This window comes from Panthera onca, chromosome B4 (assembly GCF_046562875.1).
Source record: "Panthera onca isolate mPanOnc1 chromosome B4, mPanOnc1 haplotype 2, whole genome shotgun sequence".
Taxonomy (NCBI): domain Eukaryota; kingdom Metazoa; phylum Chordata; class Mammalia; order Carnivora; family Felidae; genus Panthera; species Panthera onca.
The window spans coordinates 83007393-83028844 of record NC_138345.1 but is presented as its reverse complement, the minus strand read 5'-3'; the positions used below and the strand labels follow the sequence as shown (position 1 = coordinate 83028844).

General features: G+C 39.9%; 1 protein-coding gene across 1 annotated transcript; it reads left to right on the top strand.

The window, feature by feature from the left end:
* Nucleotides 1-3427: 3427 nt before the first annotated feature.
* On the top strand, nt 3428-21018 carry NEMP1 (nuclear envelope integral membrane protein 1). The gene is made up of 9 exons (XM_060659668.3): nt 3428-3603; nt 12315-12439; nt 13698-13917; nt 15656-15728; nt 17054-17147; nt 17603-17717; nt 18631-18856; nt 19646-19819; nt 20545-21018. The coding sequence occupies exons 1-9, from the start codon at nt 3480-3482 to the stop codon at nt 20723-20725; spliced, it is 1332 nt and encodes a 443-aa protein (XP_060515651.2). The 5' UTR covers nt 3428-3479; the 3' UTR covers nt 20726-21018.
* Nucleotides 21019-21452: the final 434 nt, after the last annotated feature.

Here is a 21452-nt window from a genome sequence, read left to right as displayed (position 1 = left end):
CTAACTGACTGAGCCACCCAGGTGACCCCTCCTTTGCACATGTTAAAAGTTAGTGGTCAGTGATCTACTGGCATTAGTTCCCAAATCTGGAATTGGTTCCTTTGTTCTCTGGCCTTTATTCAAAACCAAAGAGTGAACTCTGCATGGTGGGAATTTGGGGCCTGGTAGAAGTGAGAGTGCGTGCGTGTGCACATGTGTGTGTGTGCACGTATACCTTTGCACATGAGTGTGCAAGTTTATTTTTTAAAACTTTTGGATTTACAGAAAAATTGAGAAGATAGTATAGAGAGTTCCCATATACCCCACATCCAGTTTCCACTGTCATTGCCTTATATCAGTATGCTGCATTTGCCACTATTAATGAACCAGTATTCATACATTATTGTTTAAAATTTTTTGATGTTTTTATTTTTGAGACAGAGAGAAAGCAGGAGCTGGGGAGGGGCAGAGAGAGACAGAGACAGGAACTGAAGAGGGCTCCGTGTTGACAGCAGAGAGCCTGACAGAGGGTTCAAACCCACGCATGAGCTGTGAGATCATGACCTGAGCCGAAGTTGGACACTCAGTGGACTGAGCCACCCAGGCACCCCCATACATTATTATTAATTAAAAGTCTACAGTTTATTCAGATATTCTGAGTTTTCAACTAATTTTTTTTTTTTTTTTCTATTCCAGGATCCCATCCATGATACCATATTACATTTCGTTCTTGTCTCAGGCTCTTCTTGGCTGTTAGGCTCTTTCTTTGTTTTTGATGATCTTGGTAATTTTGAGGAGCATTAGTCAGGTATTTTGTAGTTTGCCCCTCTATTGAAATTTATTTAATGCTCTTTTAATGATTAGGTTAGTTTTATGGGTTTGGAGAGAGGAAAACCATAGACATAAAATGCCATTTTCATCACATGACATCAAGTATACATAGTATTGATGTGATTTATTACTGCTGATATTGACCTTTCCAGATCAGCCAGGGGAATGTGTGTGACACAGATACAGGATTACTATTGCAGCAGCAATAGCCTAGACTTTTCTTTTTGAGGATGCAATTTCTTGTTTTGCCCATAGCTGAGACCCATTTTGACTTTTTTTTTTTAAGTTTATTTATTTATTTCTGAGAGAGAGAGGGAGGGAGGGAGAGAGAGAATGGGGTAGGGGCAGAGAGAGAAGGGAGAGAGAGAATCCCAAGCAGGCTCTGCACTGTCAGCACAGAACCCAATGCAGGGCTCGAACTCATGAATTGTGAGATCATGACCCGAGCCAAAATCAAGAGTTGGACACTCAACCAACTGAGCCACCCAGGCATCCCGACCCATTTTGACTTTTTAAAAATACCTTGTTTGGGGACACATCTATATCTGTATCTATATCTATATCTATAGATAGGTATCTATATCTTGGTTTGAAAGCTTGAAACTTCCCCTGAAGTAACCTCCTTTCCTGAATTTCCTCTCCACTCACTAGACTCCATCATCTCTAGTGTTCCTACCCACCACTATCAGATTCTCTAAAAAAATTAATTGCTTCAATTTCTAGTAACATTAATTGAATACCTGTTTATGTGCCAGGCACTCTTCTAGGTCCTTACACTGTGTTAAATCATGTAATGGGAAGCAGCTTGATGCATAGAAAGAACTCAGTCTTTGGGTAAGACTTGGGTTGAAACCGCAGCCCAGCCCAAATAACTATGCAATCTTGGGCAGGTTCTTTGTATTAGCCTTGGCTTCTTCAATGGAGATATTTGTCTCACAAGACGCTGTAAGGAATAAAAAACTTTCCCTTAATCTTCACATTCATTTGACTTCCAACTGCCATGGGCGCCTAGCTGGCTTGGTCTAAAGAGCAGGCGACTCTAGATCTCAGGGTCCAGTTCGAGCCCTACGTTGAAGGTAGAGATTATTAAACAAACAGACAAACAACTTTTAAAAAAACCTCAAAAGCCTCTGCCTACATTTTATTTTATCTTATTTTATTTTTTAAAGTTATTTATTTATTGGGGCGCCTGGGTGGCTCAGTCGGTTGAGCGTCTGACTTTGGCTCAAGTCGCGATCTCAGAGTTGGTGGGTTTGAGCCCGACATCAGGCTTTGCGCGGGCAGTATGGAGCCTGCTTTGGATTCTCTGTCTCCCTCTCTCCCTGTCTCTACCCCACTTGCGCTCTCTCTCTCTCAAAAATAAATATTTTTATTTAATGTTAAAAATAAAAATTTTTTAAGGTTTATTTATTTTTGGGAGTGTCTGGGTGGCTCAGTCAGTTGGGTGACTGACTTTGATTCAGGTCTTGATCTCCTGGTTCATGCGTTGGAGACCTGCATCAGGCTTTGCGCTGACAGCTCAGAGCGTGGAGCCTGCTTCAGATTCTGTTTCCTTTTCTCTCTCTCTCTCTCTCTCTGCCCCACCCCTGCTTGTGTTCTCTCTGTCTCTCTCTCAGAAATAAAATAAAAATAAACATTAAAAAATTTTTAAAATAAAAAGTTTATTTATTTTCGTAATCTCTACACCCAATGTGGGGCTGAAACTCACCACCCAGAGATCGAGTCTCTTGCTTTTCCCTGTTTGGACTGAGCCAGCCAGGCACTTCCCCCCGCCCCCTCCGATTTTTAAGAGCTACGTAAATGCCTACATTTTTAAGCGCTGGTGTTTATTCCCATAAAATACTGACAAACTTTTTTTTTTTTTTTTTTTTTTTTTTTTTTTTTTTTTTTTTTGGTGACTTGTTTTAAATCACCTAGGACTTTGGAAGACACATTGTCTTACTTAAAAAAAAAAATCGTCCGTCAGAACCCTACTTATAAAGCGTCTCAAGAGTAAGTTACCCATAACAAAAAGATCATGTAAAAAGGAAAGAAAGATGGGGTATCTAGGTGGCCCTAGTCAGTTAAGCTTCCGACTTCGGCTCTGGTCATGATCTCCCACGTTCGTGGGTTCCAGCCCCGTTCAGGCTTTGCGCGGACAGCACGGACCCTGGAGCCTGCTTCAAATTCTGTGTCTCCCTCCCTCTCTGCCCCTCCCCCATTGTGCTCTGTCTCTCTCTCCCAAAAGTAAATAAACATGAAAAAAAAAATTTTTTTTAAAGGAAAGAAAGAGGACAATTATGACAGTTTCGAGGTTAATATCAAATTTGGTAGAGGCCTCTCCCATTCTGATTTTCTATTGGTTAAACTTACCATCAATTGCACCAGTTGTAAATAAAGTGGAGACGGAAGCATGTTGTTAAGGGGTGGGATCTTCCTGTCGCCATTGCTAAGGTGAGGGTCCGTTTTCCAATAGGCTGAAAGCTGCTTTTCCCGCCCTCTCGCAGCAGTTGCTAAGAGGCGGGATTATGGAGTCCGTAAAGGACTGAGTGCTCGAGGCTCCGCCCATCCTATTGGATGGTAGGGGGCAGGTCTTGAAGTGGATAGGCTGCTGGCCCTGCCTGTTCCGGCTAGTTGCTGGGGAGAGGCACGTGAAGAGGAGGCGGCGTGAGGCGACCACGGCGGGAGGAATGAAAGTGGCGGTCTCACCGGCAGTTGTTGCCGGGCCGGGGGGCTGGAAGGCTGGGGGCAATGGGGGCGGTGGGGCAGTGCGGCTGCTCCTGGTCCTCTCCGGCTGCTTGGCCTGCGGCTCAGGTACCGCCGGGGGCAGCAGCTGTCATGGGGGCGGGTGCTGAGGGGATTATATTTAGAAAAGTGGGGAGTGTCCCCAGGGTGCGGACCGTTATTCTGCAGTGGGGCGCGGGCGTGGTGCCGGGGAAGCAGCTTCGTCTGCAGTGAGGGGTTAGGGCCCTGGGGAGGCCTGGGGGAGCTACCCAGAGTGGGGAGGAGTCTGGAGTCTTTTGGCAGAGACAGGAAGGGAGGCCTGGGCTGGGTGAGAAGCGGTCCTGGGGGCTGCGTCGCGCTGAACAGGCCTCGATTTTCCTGATGAAAAGTCAGGGGCCCCGAGTACCATTCCTGGTAGGCTGAGCTGCCACTGGAAAGGGGGCATCCCATTCATTCAGCAAATTAGCAACACCTTCTGAGCGTGTGCTCTGTCAGGGCACGGGTTGCTGAATGGATCATTTTCATTCAGTGAAATGGAGTGATTTCTGTGTAATGTCTTATGTCCTTGTAAGATCTGGCCCCTACCGGCCTTATAGCAAGGACCTGGAGCCGTTAAACTCGCGTTTCCAAAAAGTAAAAAGATACAAATACCATTCACCATCAGATATGTTTCTTTTGGAGACTTGTTCACTTTTGAAGCAAACATTGATATCTACCTATTGCTGGATAATTGGCTTTGGACTCAAATGAAACTGTTTCCCTTTTCCCGCTGTAACTTATAAAACCTACACTGTTTCTAAAAAACCTCCTTCTACCCTTATCAAATGCATAACAGAAAAATAAGTGAGGTTTCCAAGTTCCGCTGGAGACCGTTGAAACTCACAGGGTTAAGGATAATCATATCTTGTAAACACATTATGCTCTCACCTCTCCCTTCCTTTGCTGCCTATCTCATGCTGTCACTTACAATTATCCTTAGCTGCAGTTTTAAGATTGTCTCAGGATCCGTTGACGTAGTGCCAAATTGTAACGTCCTCCTGAAATGTTTTTTTGGGGGGAGACGGTAGGTATCCAGGAAGGTACTTTTCCAGAGCAGGGAACCAGAGTAACATTACTACTACTACTACTACTACTACTACTACTTATTATTATTATTATCATTATTTTAAGTTTTAAGAGTGTAGTGGGTTTTTTTAAATGTTTACTACTTGTGAGAGAGAGAGAGTGAGCAGGAGAGGGGGACAGAAGATTTGACAGGGCTCTGCTCTGACAGCTCATGAGCTGTGAGATCGTGACCTGAGCCCAAGTCTGACACTCAACCGACTGAGCCACCCAGGTGTCCTGAAGCTACCTGTGATCTGAATGAACTTGGGTCAGATGGTTAACCTCTAAAATGGGGTTGTGGACTGTGGCTATGAAAGAGAAAATATATGAAAAAAATGTTCCTACCTAGTCAGCACTCAAACAGCAGACACTTTTTCCTTAATGAGAGGAACAGGGGCTTCTTAGCTTCGAGAAGGGTGAACTTGGGATGATATTCTGTGTGGCCTGGTAGATCATGTGTGTGGCAGCTACAAAGAGACAATCATGTTATAGAGAAGAACTTTCTAAAAGCCAGAGGCAGGGTGCCTGGGTGGCTCAGTCGGTTAAGCGGCCAACTTCGGCTCAGGTCATGATCTCGCGGTCCTGAGTTCGAGCCCCATGTCCGGCTCTGTGCTGACCACTCAGAGCCTGGAGCCTGTTTCAGATTCCGTGTCTCCCTCTCTCTGACCCTCCCTCGTTCATGCTATGTCTCTCTCTGTCTCAAAAATAAATAAACGTTAAAAAAAAATAAATAAAAGCCAGAAGCACCTAAAGATAAAATACAGTACTTCAAAAGGTAGGAAGTTTTTTCTCATTGGAAGTGTTTGATTAAAAAAATAATGTCAGTTAATTTTAGACTATTTGGCAAGAGCAATTAAGTATAAAGAAGTAGAAAAAAACCTTCACTGTTTATTCCATTCAGAGGCAATCCATTTTAGCAGACTTTCTCCTGGTCTTTTTCCACATTTTTTTTTTTTTAATAAAACTTTGGAGGCGCCTGGCTGGCTCATTCCATAGAGCATGTGACTCTTGATCTCAGGGTTGTGAGTTTGAGCCCCACATTGGGTGTAGAGATTATTTAAAATCTTTTTAAAAGTTTTTTTGAATTGATAATATATTCATACACCTGTCAACAATCCAGTTCTTTTTCCTGGATCCAACTAGTTATTACTAGAGATAGTTTTTGGTCTTTAAAATTTTTTTTTAATGTTTATTTTTGACAGAGAGAGAGAGAGAGAGAGACAGAGCATGAGTGGGGGAGGGGCAGAGAGAGAGGGAGACACAGAATCCGAAGCAGGCACCAGGCTCCGAGCCGTCAGCACAGAGCCGGACGCGGGGCTCGAACTCACAGACCTCAAGATCACGACCTGAGCCAAAGTTGGAAGCTCAACCGACTGAGCCGCCCAGGCGCCCCTAGAGATAGTTTTCTTAATTGATTTTGTAGCATAAACATTTTTTATACCATTTAAAATTCGTCATAATTATTTTTATTTGTATTCTACTCTTTGGACAGATCATTCACTTAATGTTTTTGAACTAAACATTTGGTTGGATATTTGTGGTGTTTCTAGTTTTTCATTGTTGTAGATAACACTTTGTGAACATTTTTGCATATAAATTTTTTACTGATTATATTTTTAGGATAGATTCTCAGATTTATTAGATCAAATGCTAAAACATATTTAAGGCCCTTGAAACATCTTGCTGAAATATTTTCCTGAAAAGGTGTGCTGGTTTACACCACTAGCAACATTATTTGCTTATGACCCATATGCTTGCCAGCTTTGGATATTCTAGACTATAACATCTTTGTTAATTTGATAGATCAAAAGTAGTGTCGGGGCACCTGGGTGACTCAGTCGGTTGAGCATCTGATTTAGTGTCCGCTCTTGATTTCGGCTGAAGTCTTGATCTCACGAGTCCTGAGATCAAGCCCTGCATCAGGCTCTGTGCTGGGGCATGGAGCCTGCTTGAGATTCTCTTACCCTTTCTCTCTGTCCCTCCTCCCTTCAAAATAAGTAAATAAACATTAACATAAAAAAGTAGTCATGCCCCAGAAAAAGACAAAATATTAATAAAAGAAACTAGTGTCTTAATTTAGTTTGCATTTCTTTTTTTTTTTTAAGTTTATTTATTTATTTTGAGAGAGAGAGAGGATGCATGGGAGGGGCGGGAGAGGGAGAGAGGGAATCCCAAGCAGGCTTTGTACCATCAGTGGGGAGCCCCACGCAGTACTTGAACCCAGGAACCCTGAGATCATGACCTGAGCTGAAATCAAGAATAAGACACTTTACCGACTGAGCCACCCAGGTGCCCCAGGAATATATATATTTTTATAATCTATTTACTTGTTGAAAATTTTTCTTTAATTTGCTTGCTTTTACTTTTTTTATTGAAGTATAGCTGTCATACAATGTTATATTAGTTTCAAGAATACAAGATAGAAGGGCACCTGGGTGGCTCAGTTGGTTAAACATCTGATTCTTGATTTTGGCTTAGGTCATGATCTCAGGGTTCGTGAGTTCAAGCTGTGCATCAGGCTCTGTGCTACAGAGTGGAGTCTGCTTGGGATTTCCCTCTCCCTCTCTCTGCACCTTCACAGCTTGCTCTCTCTCAAAAAAAAATACATGAATAAACATTAGAAAAATACAACATAGTGATTTGGCAAATCTGTACATTACACAATGTTCACCACAATAAATGTAGGTCCCTTTTACCTTTTTAAATAGATTTGTATTTTTATGTAGTCACTTGATTTTATTCCTCAGACTTATTTCCATTGCATTTATGCTTAAAGAGTCCTCCAAAACTGAACTTACATCATTTTTATGGTATATTTTAAATTTTTTTATTTTACTTTTTAATCTATAATTAATGTCAGCATTTGGTATAAGGTGAGGTGAGAATCTAGATAGATTTTATTTTCCAAATAACCAGTTGTCCCAACATCCCATTGAATGATTCTTTCCTAAGTGCACTGTTTAAGATGCTTGTTTTCAGTAAGGCTTTAAGTACAACTAAGTTATCTCTTGAAAGAAATGAACAGAGGCTATTTAAGAAATTGTTTTTCATGACTTTTTCGGGTCTATTCCAGTCCTCACATATTATGAATCATTTTCACTGATTCTGCCTGTGGATGTTAAGTGATCAGTGCTGTTGATTAAAGTTTGAATGATTGTAAGAAAGTATGAAGTTATTAACCTTTGAATACCTGCTTTATGGGTAAATGCAATAAGCAACTAATGATTCACTACTTTCCATGAAGGCATTTTCCAAAATCTTTGGGCTCAAAGGCATTTTCCTGAATGTTTAGTTCATTCTACTTTTTAACATTCTGGCTAACTTACTTTAGGGGGGAGGGAGAAAGGTGGTGTATATCCTTTTGCTACAGGAAGCACAAAATTTTAAATGCACATTCTGACAACTTACATATGTTTAAGGTCGTTTGGTTTAGTTTTGTGTTGCTAACAGTTTAAGCTACAGTTGGAGTAGTGGTTGTTCCACAAATTATCCCTTTTGGCTGAATTGGTGTAGTTCACCTCTCAATGAGTTTACAGAGATGTGGCTGGCCAAGGTGCTGATTTCCATAGGAGGTTGCTATTAAAGACTATTTATTTATTTATTTATTTATTTATTTAAAATCCTTTCCCTTGAGTGTTATGTAACTTGGGAAAAGGAAGAACTAGATTTTAAAAGATGTTGCTTGTTATAAAACCATTTTATTTCTTTAGGAAAATGGCATCAGAGAATTTTAAAATTAGTTTCAAAACAATAATGCCTTTTCTTGGCATTAAGTTTTTCAAATGCCCTCTGCTATTGACATTATTTGTATCTTACTATCTTCTTGAAAATAATAGTGGGCCTAAAAAGGTATAGTGGTGGAGCACCTGGGTGGCTCAGTTGGTTAAGGGTCCGACTTCGGCTCAGGTCATGATCTCATGGTCCGTGCGTTCTAGCCCCTTGTCGGGCTCTGTGCTGACAGCTCAGAGCATAGAGCGTGCTTTGAATTCTGTGTCTCCCTCTGTCTCTGCCCCTCCCCCACTCACGTTCTGTCTCTCAAAAAATGAATACACATTAAAAAAAAATTTTTTTTATTAAAAAAATAAAAAGGTGTAGTGTTCTATTACTTGGTGCTGTGGGAGAGAAGGGGTTAACAAGTGTGACTCTTGTTTTTGTTTTTTATTGGACAGGTGCATGTTTCTACTTCAGGCTTTGTACATAGACTGGATATTCTTTTAAGGAAGTGATTGGTTCTTGTTCAACAACTTTTTTTTTTAATGCTGCCCAATGTTTTTGCATACCTCAATGAATTTCTCAATACAGTAGTTTTAGCATTCACATAACCTTACTCACTTATACTCTCCAGAAGAAAGTAAACTTTTTTTTTAAGTTTAATGTATTTATATAATCTCTACACCCAACATGGGGCTCAAACTCACAACCCCAATATCAGGAGTGCATGCTCTTCCGACTGAGCCAGCTAGACTCTGCAAGAAAATAAACCATATTTGTGAGTGGACATTCTTTCAGTACATTTGTGTGCTTGCTAGTGAGACAGATGTCAACAGGATTTTGAAAAGCTTTCACTTTATGAAAGATAGGCTAGGAGGAAATCCCAATTACTACTGGATTAAACCATAGTGAGAAGCTGATAGATGGGGGTTCAGGGCATGCTACCCCAAGATGTAGCATCTTGGCATATTATGTATTTTAAGCTGAGGGAGTTTAAGAAAACAACAGGAGCAGGAAGGTCTCTTTGACCTCCCCATCTTACCCTTCTCTGAAACAGACCATAAAGTCTTGTGAGAGTTGCCTTCCCTCCCTCCCTATACCTTGAGGAATTTAAGACAAAGGGACATTGAGAGGAATCTAAGCAAACAGGCCTTGCTTGCTCTGTTTCCCCCTAGTTTACTACAATTGCCACATACTCTTTACCCTATCATATTCCTTCACAGCTGTCCACTCTTCCTCAAACATAGCATAAAAGTACGTAGCTCTGTTTCTTTGGGTCTTCATTTCCTTATGAAGGCTTTCGTGTCACGTAAATTTATTAAATGTGTATGCTTTTCTGTTGTTAGTCTATCTTTGTCAGTTGAAAATTTCAGACTAATCCAGGGACCCTAAGAGGATCAAGGAAAAATTTTTTCTCCCTTACAATATTAAGAGTGAATTTTTTAAAAAATTGAGATGTTATTCATGTATAATAAAATTCACCCTTTCAGTGGATTTTAGTATATTCACAAGGTCGTGCATCCATCATCACTGAATTCTGGAATTACCAGAATATTTTCATCACTCCAAAATGGAACCCCATACATCTTAGCAGTCACTCCCCATTCACTTTTCCCAGATCCTGGCAACCACTAACATCTACTTTCTGTCTCTGTGGATTTGCCTGTTCTGGACATTTCATACAAGTGGAATCATTTGATATATGCTCTTTTTGGTCTGGCTTCTTTCCTTCAGAATAATGTTTTCAGGGTTCATCCATCTTGTAGTATGTATCAGTACTCCCTTTTATGGTTGAATAATATTACACTTATAGGTGGATCTATCACATTTTGTTTTATCCATCAGTTCATAAGTTGACGGACATTTGTTTGTTTTCACTTTTTAATTATTATGGATATTGCTGCTGTGAACATTCATGTATGAGTTTTTGAGTGAACATATGTTTTCAGTTTTCTTGGGTATATACATAGGAGTGGAATTGCTGGATCATAGAGTAACTCTATGTTTAACTTTTTGAGAAACTGCCGAACTGTTTTCCAAAGAGGATGCACCATTTTACATTCCCAGCAACAATGTTTGAGTGTTCTTGTTTCTCACATCCTGGCCAACCCTCCTTACTGTCTTCTTTTTGATTTTAGCCTTCCTAATGAGTATAAAGTGATATTTCATTGTGGTTTTGATTTGTATTTCCCTGATGGCTAATGGTGTTGAGTGTCTTTTCATATGCTTATTGGCCATTTTTATATCTTTGGAGAAATGTCTATTCAGATCCTTTGCCCATTTTTACAATTGGGTTATTTCTCTTTTTCTTGTTGAGTTGTAGTTCTTTATATATTATGGGTAGTAGACCTTTGTCAGATATGTGATTTGCAAATATTTTCTCCCATTTTGTGCGTTAATCTGTTTACTTTCTTGATAAGGTGCTTTGAAATACAAAAGTTTTAAATTTTTATGCACTCTGATTCATCTGTTTTTTCTTTGGTTGCTTATGCTTTCATGTCGTATCTAAGAAACCATTGCCTAGCATGGTCATGAAGATCCACCCCTGAGTTTTCTTCTAAGTGTTTTATAGTTTTTGTTCTTATGTTTAGGTTTAAGAAGAAATTTAACTTCAAAATTGGTCTTAGCTTCACCCTAAAACCATTTTGGACTGGCAGGCATCATTGCCTTTTTTTGTGTGTGTAACTTTGCTTTCTTAAAGTTTTGTTTTGTTTTTTAGTTTATTTAAATCTATCCATCTTTGTACCTAGACCAGAGTGATAACTGTATTTCCACTTAGAGTAGCACTTGATAAGTTGGTAAGTACAATATAGAACCCAAGGAAAAAGTTATTTAACTCTTTTGTGGTAAAGAAGGTAGCTGGTACAAACTTGGGTGGGAAGATATGAGAAAGTGGTCACTTTTAAGCCTTGAATTGGCTGAGATTGAATACAAACTTCTGAATGGAGAATCTTCTGTCTTGGCTGAATGAAAGGGACTGCATATGTTAATTGCTCTTAAAACTTGAAACAAAACAGTTGGAAAAAACGATTTTGTGATCTTTTAGCATCTTCTTAAAGTACTATATATACAAAAACATTGTCAAGTCTGTTTATCCTATTCAGGAGAAAGAGAAAATAAGTAGATGGGGTTACTTTAGCTCTGCCTTTATAAGGGAAGCAGGACCTGGGTGTGAATGTCAGTTAAGCTATTCACTGGTTGTATGACTCTGGGCAAATTACTTAATCCTTCTAAGCATCAGTTTTCTATTTGTGAAATAGCGATTATGAGAGTGCTTGACTCATAGCATCGTTGGAAGAGTTAAATGATAGCATACTATCTTAATAAACACTTAATAGTAGTTTGTATTACTGCTTTTTCTGGGTTAGTTGCTATTTATAACATTTAAATGATTAAATTTAATGGAAATAAGACTGACTTGTTTCTCCTCTTGTTTCAGTTTTCTCTTTTTTTTTATTAATTTTTTTAATGTTTATTTTTGAGAGAGAGAGAGAGCACGCGCGCGTGCACACAAGTGAGGGAGGGGCAGAGAGAGAGAGAGAGAGGGAGACACAGAATCCAAAGCAGGCTCCAGGCTTCGAGCTGTCAGCACAGAACCTGACATGGGACTCCAACCCATGAACTTAGAGATCATGACCTGAGCCGAAGTCAGCCACCCAACCAATTGAGTCACCCAGGCACCCCTCTTTCAGTTTTTCTTGTTTCTCAGTCACTGACATTTTAACCCTAGCTTTAAAAAAGTGGTCCGTTTCGATGGTATTGTAATAGCATCATAGGGTAACAGGTGGTAGCTACACTTGTGGTGAGCATAGGTAAGGGATAGGCTCCTGGAATCACTGTATTGTACACCTGATGCTAATGTAACACTGTATGTCAACTATATTTCAATTAAAAAAAAGTGGTTGGTTTAATTCTTTTTATGTAATAGGTTATAGTTATTAGCTTGTCCTGTTGTCTTAATCCTTATTTCCTTTCTTTGCATAAAGCTGGAATTGACATAAACGTGGTCATGCTTCAGGAATCCCGAGTTTATAATATGAGTGACAGGCAACAGTTCTGTTATAAAAATGTGCTTATCCCAAAGTGGCATGATGTGTGGACACGGATACAGGTAATAATTTGGAGGCCCCTGGCTGGGGCAGCTTCTGTGAATATCTGTCTGTGATCAGTGAATACTTTGACACATTTTCTCCCTTCACACACAATTGGAAAAAAAAAGTATTGTCAACAACCTTGTTAGGGCTCAGATTATCCTGAATTGTGTTTTCCTCAGTACGCATTTATGCTTACTTTGCATTCTTCTCTCTGTTCCCTTAAGTAACTTATAATACTTGACCCTGAGGTAACCTTCCTTCCTCTTTTTCCCAAAGAAGCTTCCTTCTCTTCCTTCCTCTCCTTTTCGTATACATACACATATGCACTCACACGCACGCACGCACCCCCCCCCCCCCCCCTTTCTTTTAAAGGCCTTATGCCTTCTTCAGCCAGGAAACTGTTGCGTGCCTGTCAGGATGTAAACTCTTTTGCCTTGCTGTTCCTATTCTATTTTGATTCTACACGAAATATTTCATAAGCCCCCTGCCTGAAGTTTCCCTTTGATAGGATGACTTTCATTTCATTTATTTCATAACACTATTAAGCCACCTGGCAAGCAAGAATGTCTGGCCGTAATAATGATTGAACAAAATGAGTCCTTTTGGAAAAGCTGCTCCTGCTATAAGCATAGTTACTGATAAGGGCATTGTTGTCCACATCATAAACATAAGGGTGGGCTTGTGGGGTTTTTAAATTTTCTTTTTTTTATTGTCTGATATAAAGATCATATTCCATCTGAGACACATTATAACCAACATTTACCCATAATCAGTGATTTGTGATGGAGGGTTGACCTTCTCAGCCTGTCATTATGGGAAACATTTTCAGTTTTCTGGCGTGGCTTCTGCCTGACAATTCTCTCTCTCTCTCTCTCTCTCTCTCTCTCTCTCTCTCTCTCTCTCTCTTTCTTTCTGGCTTGGCAATTTTCTTAATATTCTGGATCCTTGTTTTGTATGCTTTCTCATAAATAGCTCTAGTGCTAACCCTTTCAGCTTGGAAGTCTTTTTCCCCCCCTGTGTTGTTCTGCCTTAATAGCAGATTCAGCTCATGTTAACAAGACATTCTAACAGCTGCCTGTCTGTACCATGTGCAATATTATTTGCTCAATTATGTTTTAGCTCCTGCATCTCTATATTTCTTATAAGCCTTGTGGAAAACTGGCCCTGTTACTGATATCTACTCTAGAGTTATTTACTCTAAAGTTTTTTTAAATTGTATTTATGAAAATTTAAAATTTCTACTTCTTTCTCATCCTGATTTCACTTGTGTTACAGATCCGGGTAAATAGTTCCAAGCTGGTACGTGTCACCCAGGTGGAGAATGAAGAGAAACTGAAGGAGTTAGAGCAGTTTAGTATCTGGAACTTTTTTTCCTCCTTTTTAAAAGAGAAATTGAACGATACCTATGTTAACGTGGGTCTATACAGCACAAAAACCTGCCTCAAAGTTGAGATTATAGAGGAAGACACCAAGTACAGTGTCATTGTGACCCGGAGTAAGTCTTACCTGTTTTTCTGTGGATTTTATAGTGAAACGGGACTGAGCTTTGGAGAGTGTAACTAGTGAGACAGAGAAGTCAGCCCAAGACAACTAACTCCCTTTTGGTTCTGATTATAACCTGAGTATACCACTGCTCCAGACAGTTGAGAGACCCTCTCCCACATAAAAGCCTTTAGACCTAGGATAGAGATTTCACCTTGGGTCATTCTGAATATTTCCTTACGGACATTTGCGAAGACTTGTGTTCCTAATACTCCCAGTGGCCCTGAACTGATCCGCTTAGTGTTCTTCAGAGTAAGATAGGTTTATTCCTGCCCTCTGGGCACTTCTAGACAAAGTTAGATGTTCTGAAATGTATAAGCCTACATTTGAAGACATGAATGGTATAAATAATAAAAACTGAAGAAAGGTAGAACTGAATATTAATGCTTCAGAAGTAAAAAGATTTGTGGAATCATAAGTCACTATGAAGATCACTCAGTTTATTTAAGGCTTATTCAGTGGAACTGGAAAAGTTTTCCCTTTTCTGAATGTGTCTAAGAACGTTTCACAGAGAACTGGAATTGTCATCCTGTTTTATTTTCTTACTTTTGGTCTCTCCTTGGGTACTACCCAGGATTTTTGGATGTTGTGAATAGCAGAAACATTCCTGGGTTTTGCTACAAGGCCCTAGCGTTCCATAGGTGTTTTTTTGTTGTTTTTTGTTTGTTTGTTTGTTTTTTTTGGTTGTATAGGATTTGCCTTTTTTGGGGAGAATGGGGGTATTCCTTTTACATGTACTGATTTCTCTTGCTCCTATTCTGTTTGTGGACCTCCCCTAGACTCAGAGCTCTTGAATGTGAATGCTGTGGGCGTATCTGGTATGCCACTGAGGGGCCTCCACTTGGGCCCCCTGGTCCTGGGTGAGATGTGTTTGAGTGTAGGCTTTTCCAACACAGTACTTGTGTAGTAGAGGGAAGTAGGTGGTGTTGGGCAAGAAAAGCAGCCAGTTAGAGAACAACAGAGGGCCTGGACCCAAAGTTCTAGGCAAATCTGCTGAATCCGAACCCATGAGTGATTTAAGGCATGAAAACCAGAATGGTAGAGACCCCTTGTGGGCAATTACATGAAGCACTGATGGTGTTATGCCTGGCTCCCTCCAAAGCAAAGCTTAGTTTCTTTTAGCTTTAGCATCGGTAACCAAAATAAAAATAAGATCTCCAGAAAAGTACAGGTTAGAGAGACCTAATTATATTTTCTATTTGGAAGGGTTCCCAGGCTTTGTGTGGAATTTACAATGCTGTTTAGGTGGGTTGTTTGCATTTACAGGGGTTGGGGTGCTGGCTGATTTACCCCTCCCCTCCCCAGTTGAAAATCTGCATATAACTTTTGACTCCCCAAAACTTAATTTCTAATGGCCTACTGTTGACTGAAAGACTTACTGATAACTTAAACAGTTGATTAACACATATTTTGTATGTCATATGTATTCTATGCTGTGTTCTCACTATATAGTAAGCTAGAGAAAAGAAAATGTTATTAAGAAAATAATGGGAAGAGAAAATACATTTATAGTACTGTGATGTATTGTCAGAAAAAGTCTGCATATAAGTGGAACGGGGCAATTCAAACCCATGTTGTTCAAGGGTCAACTATATTTTATTAGCTGACCAATAATGCCAACATTGGCTTTTATTCTACAAAGTGTTAAACTGTTTGTTTTCCTATTAAACAGAAGTCTTTATTTATTTCAGGATTTGACCCCAAACTCTTCTTCATTTTCCTGCTTGGACTTGTGCTATTTTTTTGTGGAGATTTGTTGAGCAGGTAGGTTCCCAGGCTAGAGTGCAGAATGATGAAGCTTAGACCCACTCTGCTTGGCTTTTATCATGAAGACTTTAAGTGCTGCTCTTTCCTCTTCCATGAGCTTTATGGCCAGGCCATTGCCTGCTTGGAAAATATTTAAAAAAATTTTTTTTTTAATGTTTATTTATTTTTGAGACAGAGAGAGACAGAGCATGAATGGGGGAGGGGCAGAGAGAGAGAGGGAGACACAGAATCGGAAGCAGGCTCCAGGCTCTGAGCCATCAGCCCAGAGCCTGACGCGGGGCTCGAACTCACGAACCGTGAGATCGTGACCTGAGCTGAAGTTGGACGCTCAACCAACTGAGCCACCCAGGTGCCCCTGGAAAATATTTTTAAATACTTTAGTAGGTGTTAGGATTTTTGCTATTTTCTTACATTCAATAAGATTGGCAAGAATGAAATTCTCCCACGAGGTTGAGCCATCATGGGATGGGATTTAGTCAATATATCACCACCCTTTCCACCATTGGAAATAACGTGTTAAGTCCTCATTTTTACAGGGCCATGAGTTTGTTGGTGAGTTTTATACCAATCAGGGGTAAAAAAAAAACCCCACAAATACCAACCACTTATTCATTTCCTGCCTTTAGGAACCTACTAGCTAAGCTAAGTGTAACTGACATGTACAACTATAAAGAAAACATACAGATAACTAAACAAACATTGAACAAAGGTAGAATCAACATTAACTTTGCACACAAGTGAAAAGAATATTTCTGGAATAATGAATGAAAGCTTAACAATTGGAGTTTGAAGTTAGGCTGGAGTGAGATTGATAGAACTTGTTCCTAATTTGGGGGGTCCTGAGAGAAACTCACGGTGGGGGAAGAAAGTCTGGTACAAAGAGCCTGGAATAGGAGCAGGAGCTCTCTCTTTTCCAGGCCCTGTGTCTGGTTATCTTTCTGGGTAATCAGTTCAGTTCCAGTTTTCTGTCTCCTCTAGGACAGTATCCTTGCACCTTCCTTTTCCCCAGTGAAGCTGTGCAGTTCTTCTGAAGAAAGACTCTCATTAAAAATTGGATTAGGGGAGATGCTGCAATGAGAGTGTGTGACTAAGCAGAGGTTTATTGTTGGGACGTATTTGAGGGCCCTCACTGATACCAGTCCTCATAATCTGGCAGCAGTTACATCGTACCAGTCCCATCAGTGTTGGCAAGTTTTAAACAAATACCTGCTTTAGTCTGAGATTTTTTTTTCTGTTTTTTGGCTGGGATACTTGTTCTAGTTCGAATGGTGCCATATAGGAAGAATACACACATAGTCATGAAATAATGTTTCTCTCTGCAGAAGCCAAATCTTCTACTATTCCACTGGGATGAGTGTGGGAATTGCGGCCTCTCTGCTAATCATCATTTTCATACTGTCCAAGTTTATGCCCAAGGTAAGTAGTGGAATCTTCAAATGCAGTCAGGGCAAGCTTGGATAGTTAGTTGAGGGACTATTTTGTTGAATAATACAGCACTGAAAATTTGCATTGGTGGTTGACAAGTCAATGTCCTACTTTTTCCTTGATTCAGGAGGGTACTTTCCATGATGGAACTTGGAGTCTGATTACGTACAAACTCCCCCTTTTATTTAAAATCCTGTGCACAGTGGGGAGTTAAAGTCTCTTTCCTGTTTGCTAATCACATAGCCAGGCTTTTAAGTTACTCAGCACCTCATTTTCCTAGTGTTCTTTGCAGACTATACCATTTTAGATATAAAGGATGTCTTCTTAAGAGATGTGGTTTTTGTGTATTTTAGTAGGTTGAGTTTTTTTAAATCATAGTTACATTTTGTTTCTTTTATGTATGGAAAGCCTGTTGTAACTTTGTTTTCACTTCTACTCTGTTTTAGAAAAGTCCCATTTACGTCATACTGGTGGGAGGCTGGTCCTTTTCTCTGTACCTCATTCAGCTAGTTTTAAAAAATTTACAAGAGATCTGGAGGTGTTACTGGCAGTATCTTTTAAGTAAGTGTTGTCGGTTTTGCTTTCCTTTTTATATGTTTATGGGTTGTTTTAGTTCATTTGATCATGAAAAGGTGTTGGCTGCTTACAGGAGCTAATAGTTCATGCCATTTTATTAATTTTTAAGAATCGTGGTTCTTTATTTCTAACGCTGTGCAGTTGTCACTTTAAATGAAAATGGTGCTGCCAGGGAGAAAACTTTAATTGGTTGGTGTTTATAAGTACACCTCTCTTTACACAATAGGCATTTTCCTGAAAAACTATACATTGACTATATTAATATAAGTGTATTTTAAATACACTTGAAGACTTTAAGTAAAGGACTCTACATGAATCTTTCTGTAAGGTGAAGATCCTTTGGTTTTACAGATGGTAACCCTTAATCTATTTTTTGAGAGGTAATTAATCTGGATTATCATATGTTAGGCTTTTTTATTTTAAAAAAATGTTTGTAATGTTTATTGTTGAGAGAGAGAGCATGAGCAAGGAAGGGGCAGTGAGAGAGGGAGACACAGAATCTGAGGCAGGCTCCAGGCTCTGAGCTGTCCGCACCGAGCCTGATGCGGGGCTCAAACTCATGGACTGTGAGATCATGGCCTGAGCCAAAGTTGGATGCTTAACTGACTGAGCCACCAGGCGCCCCTAGGCTTTTTTAAACAGACAGTTCTAGTGTTGTTCAACATGTAGCTTTAATCTTCCATTTGAACCAAATAAACTTGGGAGCAACAGAAAGGGTAGAAACTTAAAGAGATAAATATATTTGAGTAATGAAAAAAGTGTGAATAATTGAGGAAAGATCTTGTCCATTTTCCTAATTCAGTAGGTGCTATATAGTGAATGTATTGCTGCTCCCTGCACAAATTATTTTTACCAGTTATAGATGAAAAAGAACGTTTTCTGATAACTCTTTTCATAGGCTATGTCCTCACAGTTGGATTCATGAGTTTTGCAGTCTGTTACAAGTATGGGCCCTTGGAGAATGAACGAAGCATCAACCTGCTGACCTGGACCTTGCAGTTGATGGGCCTATTTTTCATGTATTCCGGTATCCAGATACCACACATTGCCCTTGCCATTATCGTCATTGCACTGTGTACTAAGAACCTGGAGTACCCTATTCAGTGGCTGTACATCACCTACAGGTGACTGAAAGGCAATATAACTTTGTAATGAAACATGCAATGTGGGATGTAGTTGTGGCAAAAGGGTACAGAGGTGTTGACCTGGGAACCTCTTTGTTAATGGAGATTTATTGTATTATGCTTCTGCTTTTGTTCCTTCCAAGTCTTTCTTTTTAGACTGTCTGTAGGCATTTTTTATAATCTTATTCTAGCCATTTTATATAAAATAAAAGCATCCAGTAAAGTGTCATGTGTTCCTGTGACCACTAGGTGGTGCAGAGTATATCACTTTTATACCACATGCCTCAGGTCACCAGGTTTCAGATTATTTCACGTTGGCTCTCAGATCGCTTTGGGAGTTCTAGTGTTCAGATGTATTTGAAAGCATGTTATCATCTTGCATAGTGAACATGGAATGGTCATAGGTTCTGAGGTTGTCAGTGGCTGTTTTATTAGATAGTCAAGGTGATGCCTTCAGTTTGGGGAATCCAAGTTAATGGACCACAATGTTATATCATCATTTTCTTGTCGTTTTTCCACTTATTGGAAAATAAATATTTTGTCTATCATTTATTGGGAAATAAGTGAATTTATCCACATTAGTGAATAATATTGATTACTCTGACTTGTCATTCCTAGTCTAACATGTCAGGAGTATATTACAAGTCAAGGTGTCTATAGAAGAAAGGTGGGAATGATGACTCATGTCCAGGCTCTCTGCTGTATACTTGGCTCACTGAAGCGAGCTAGAGGGCAGGCTGGATAAAAATTACTGATTAATGATTCATGATGTTATTTTGGTGAGCACAGAAAGATGTGTAAAGCAACAGAAAAGACTGTCCCCCCTCGTCTCCTGACAGAAGAAGAATATCGGATACAAGGAGAGGTGGAGACCCGAAAGGCTTTAGAGGAGCTTCGAGAATATTGTAACAGTCCAGACTGCTCTGCTTGGAAGACTGTCTCTCGAATCCAGTCTCCAAAGAGGTAAACCCTTGGCCAGCTGTGCTAAGCAGCTATCAGGGTAATTGTGACCTTGAGTTTTAACAGAGATCATACTTCTAGATAATCATTTTGTATTGATGGCTATGTTTTCCTGTTCACCTAGGAGTAGTTGACAGAAAGATACATGTATCATCATATGTTAAGCAGTAGCCTGTTTTCTGCTTCCTCAAGGAACTGTCTACTCTAGCTTTGATTGTAGCACCGAGATGAGAAGACCATATTGTTTCCCCTGTGATAGTTTTGCATTGCTCTCCGAGTCTGATTATTTTTTGGGGGGGAGGGGTCCTTTTTATTTGGGAGCAATTGTACCAATAAGTATATGAAGCTTCAATTTGGAATCTTGATGGCATACAGTTCGTAGAGCCATAAACATGAATAAAATGTGTAATGCCCCCTTAATCTTCTCTTATCAGGATTACAGATGACTAAAAGAACCTTGGCACTTTCCTAACTAAAAAAAAAAAAAAAAAAAGGGATAGGCTAGTGCTTATTAAGCAGGATGGCTGGCATTTCAGGAGATGTTGGCTTATGATCCCAGCTTTCCCTTTCTCTTTATTTCTTGCTTTAGTCTACTTGCCTGCCAGAATAAGGTTAGACTTATTATAATTTGAGTTGTAAGTGTATCAGATGTTTCAGTTCTTATTTTGAAAGGAAACCAGAAAGGGCAGAAGGCAGGTTCTTAAAGAGTATTATCTTCTTTTTTCCAGATTTGCTGACTTTGTGGAAGGTTCTTCTCACCTCACACCAAATGAAGTTTCTGTCCATGAGCAGGAATATGGATTAGGGAGCATTATTGCCCAGGATGAACTCTATGAAGAAACTTCCACTGAGGAGGAGGAGGACTCAGATTCTCGGTACCCCACTGTCACACAGCAGATCAACTCCTGACTTAGGTGGTGGTCGGTTATTTTTATGTGGACTGGCTTGGGACCTCGATGGTCCATGTTGTATGTGTGTGCAGCTGCTTCTCAGCTCTTTGAAACGGGGTGAGATAGTACAGAAATTCTCCCACTGAAATTAGAGGCCTGAGCAGGCCTCCCTCTGGCAATGGTCCTGGTGGTCTCTGTGGGATCCCTGAGGAAGGAGAGTGGATAAAATATTGAATGCTTCCCAAAGCTTCCCATTGGTTGTGGGCCCACCTTTATGTTTCAAAAACCAAAACCAACAAAACAAAACAAAACCCCAAAAACAACCAAACAAACAAAAAAAAACTGGATGGCCACAGCTAGCACAGCATTCTAGCTCTTCTTAAAAGTTCATTTGGTGGTGGCATTTCTGCCACCATAGCTGGCACTCAAAAGTGAGAACTATTACATGTGTGCAGTAATGCTTTCAGATCACAGGCTGCATCTTCCAGAGAGAACTCCACGCATCTGAGCCTCCTTCACTTCTGTTTTTATTTGTCTCATTTTTTAAATGAATATATATTTTTAAATGTAACAGATTCATGTTCCAGAACCAGCAAGTGCTCCAGATTGACAAGCCCATAGGCCCCTATGTTTATTAATATGGATTATCCGTTAAAGCCCCAGAATTGTTGTGTTGAACTTTGAATTAGTTCTCACAATACAATATTCTAAGTCATGCTTGCTCTTGGGAACATGCCTGTAAACTC

What these genes read in the sequence shown, in the direction of transcription:
- NEMP1 (XM_060659668.3), top strand. Translation starts at nt 3,480, where the DNA reads ATGAAAGTGGCGGTCTCACCGGCAGTTGTTGCCGGGCCGGGGGGCTGG. An exon ending in CAGTGTCATTGTGACCCGGA is followed by an intron (nt 13,918 to 15,655) that starts GTAAGTCTTACC and finishes TATTTATTTCAG; the next exon opens with GATTTGACCCCAAACTCTTC. An exon ending in TTACTGGCAGTATCTTTTAA is followed by an intron (nt 17,718 to 18,630) that starts GTAAGTGTTGTC and finishes CTCTTTTCATAG; the next exon opens with GCTATGTCCTCACAGTTGGA.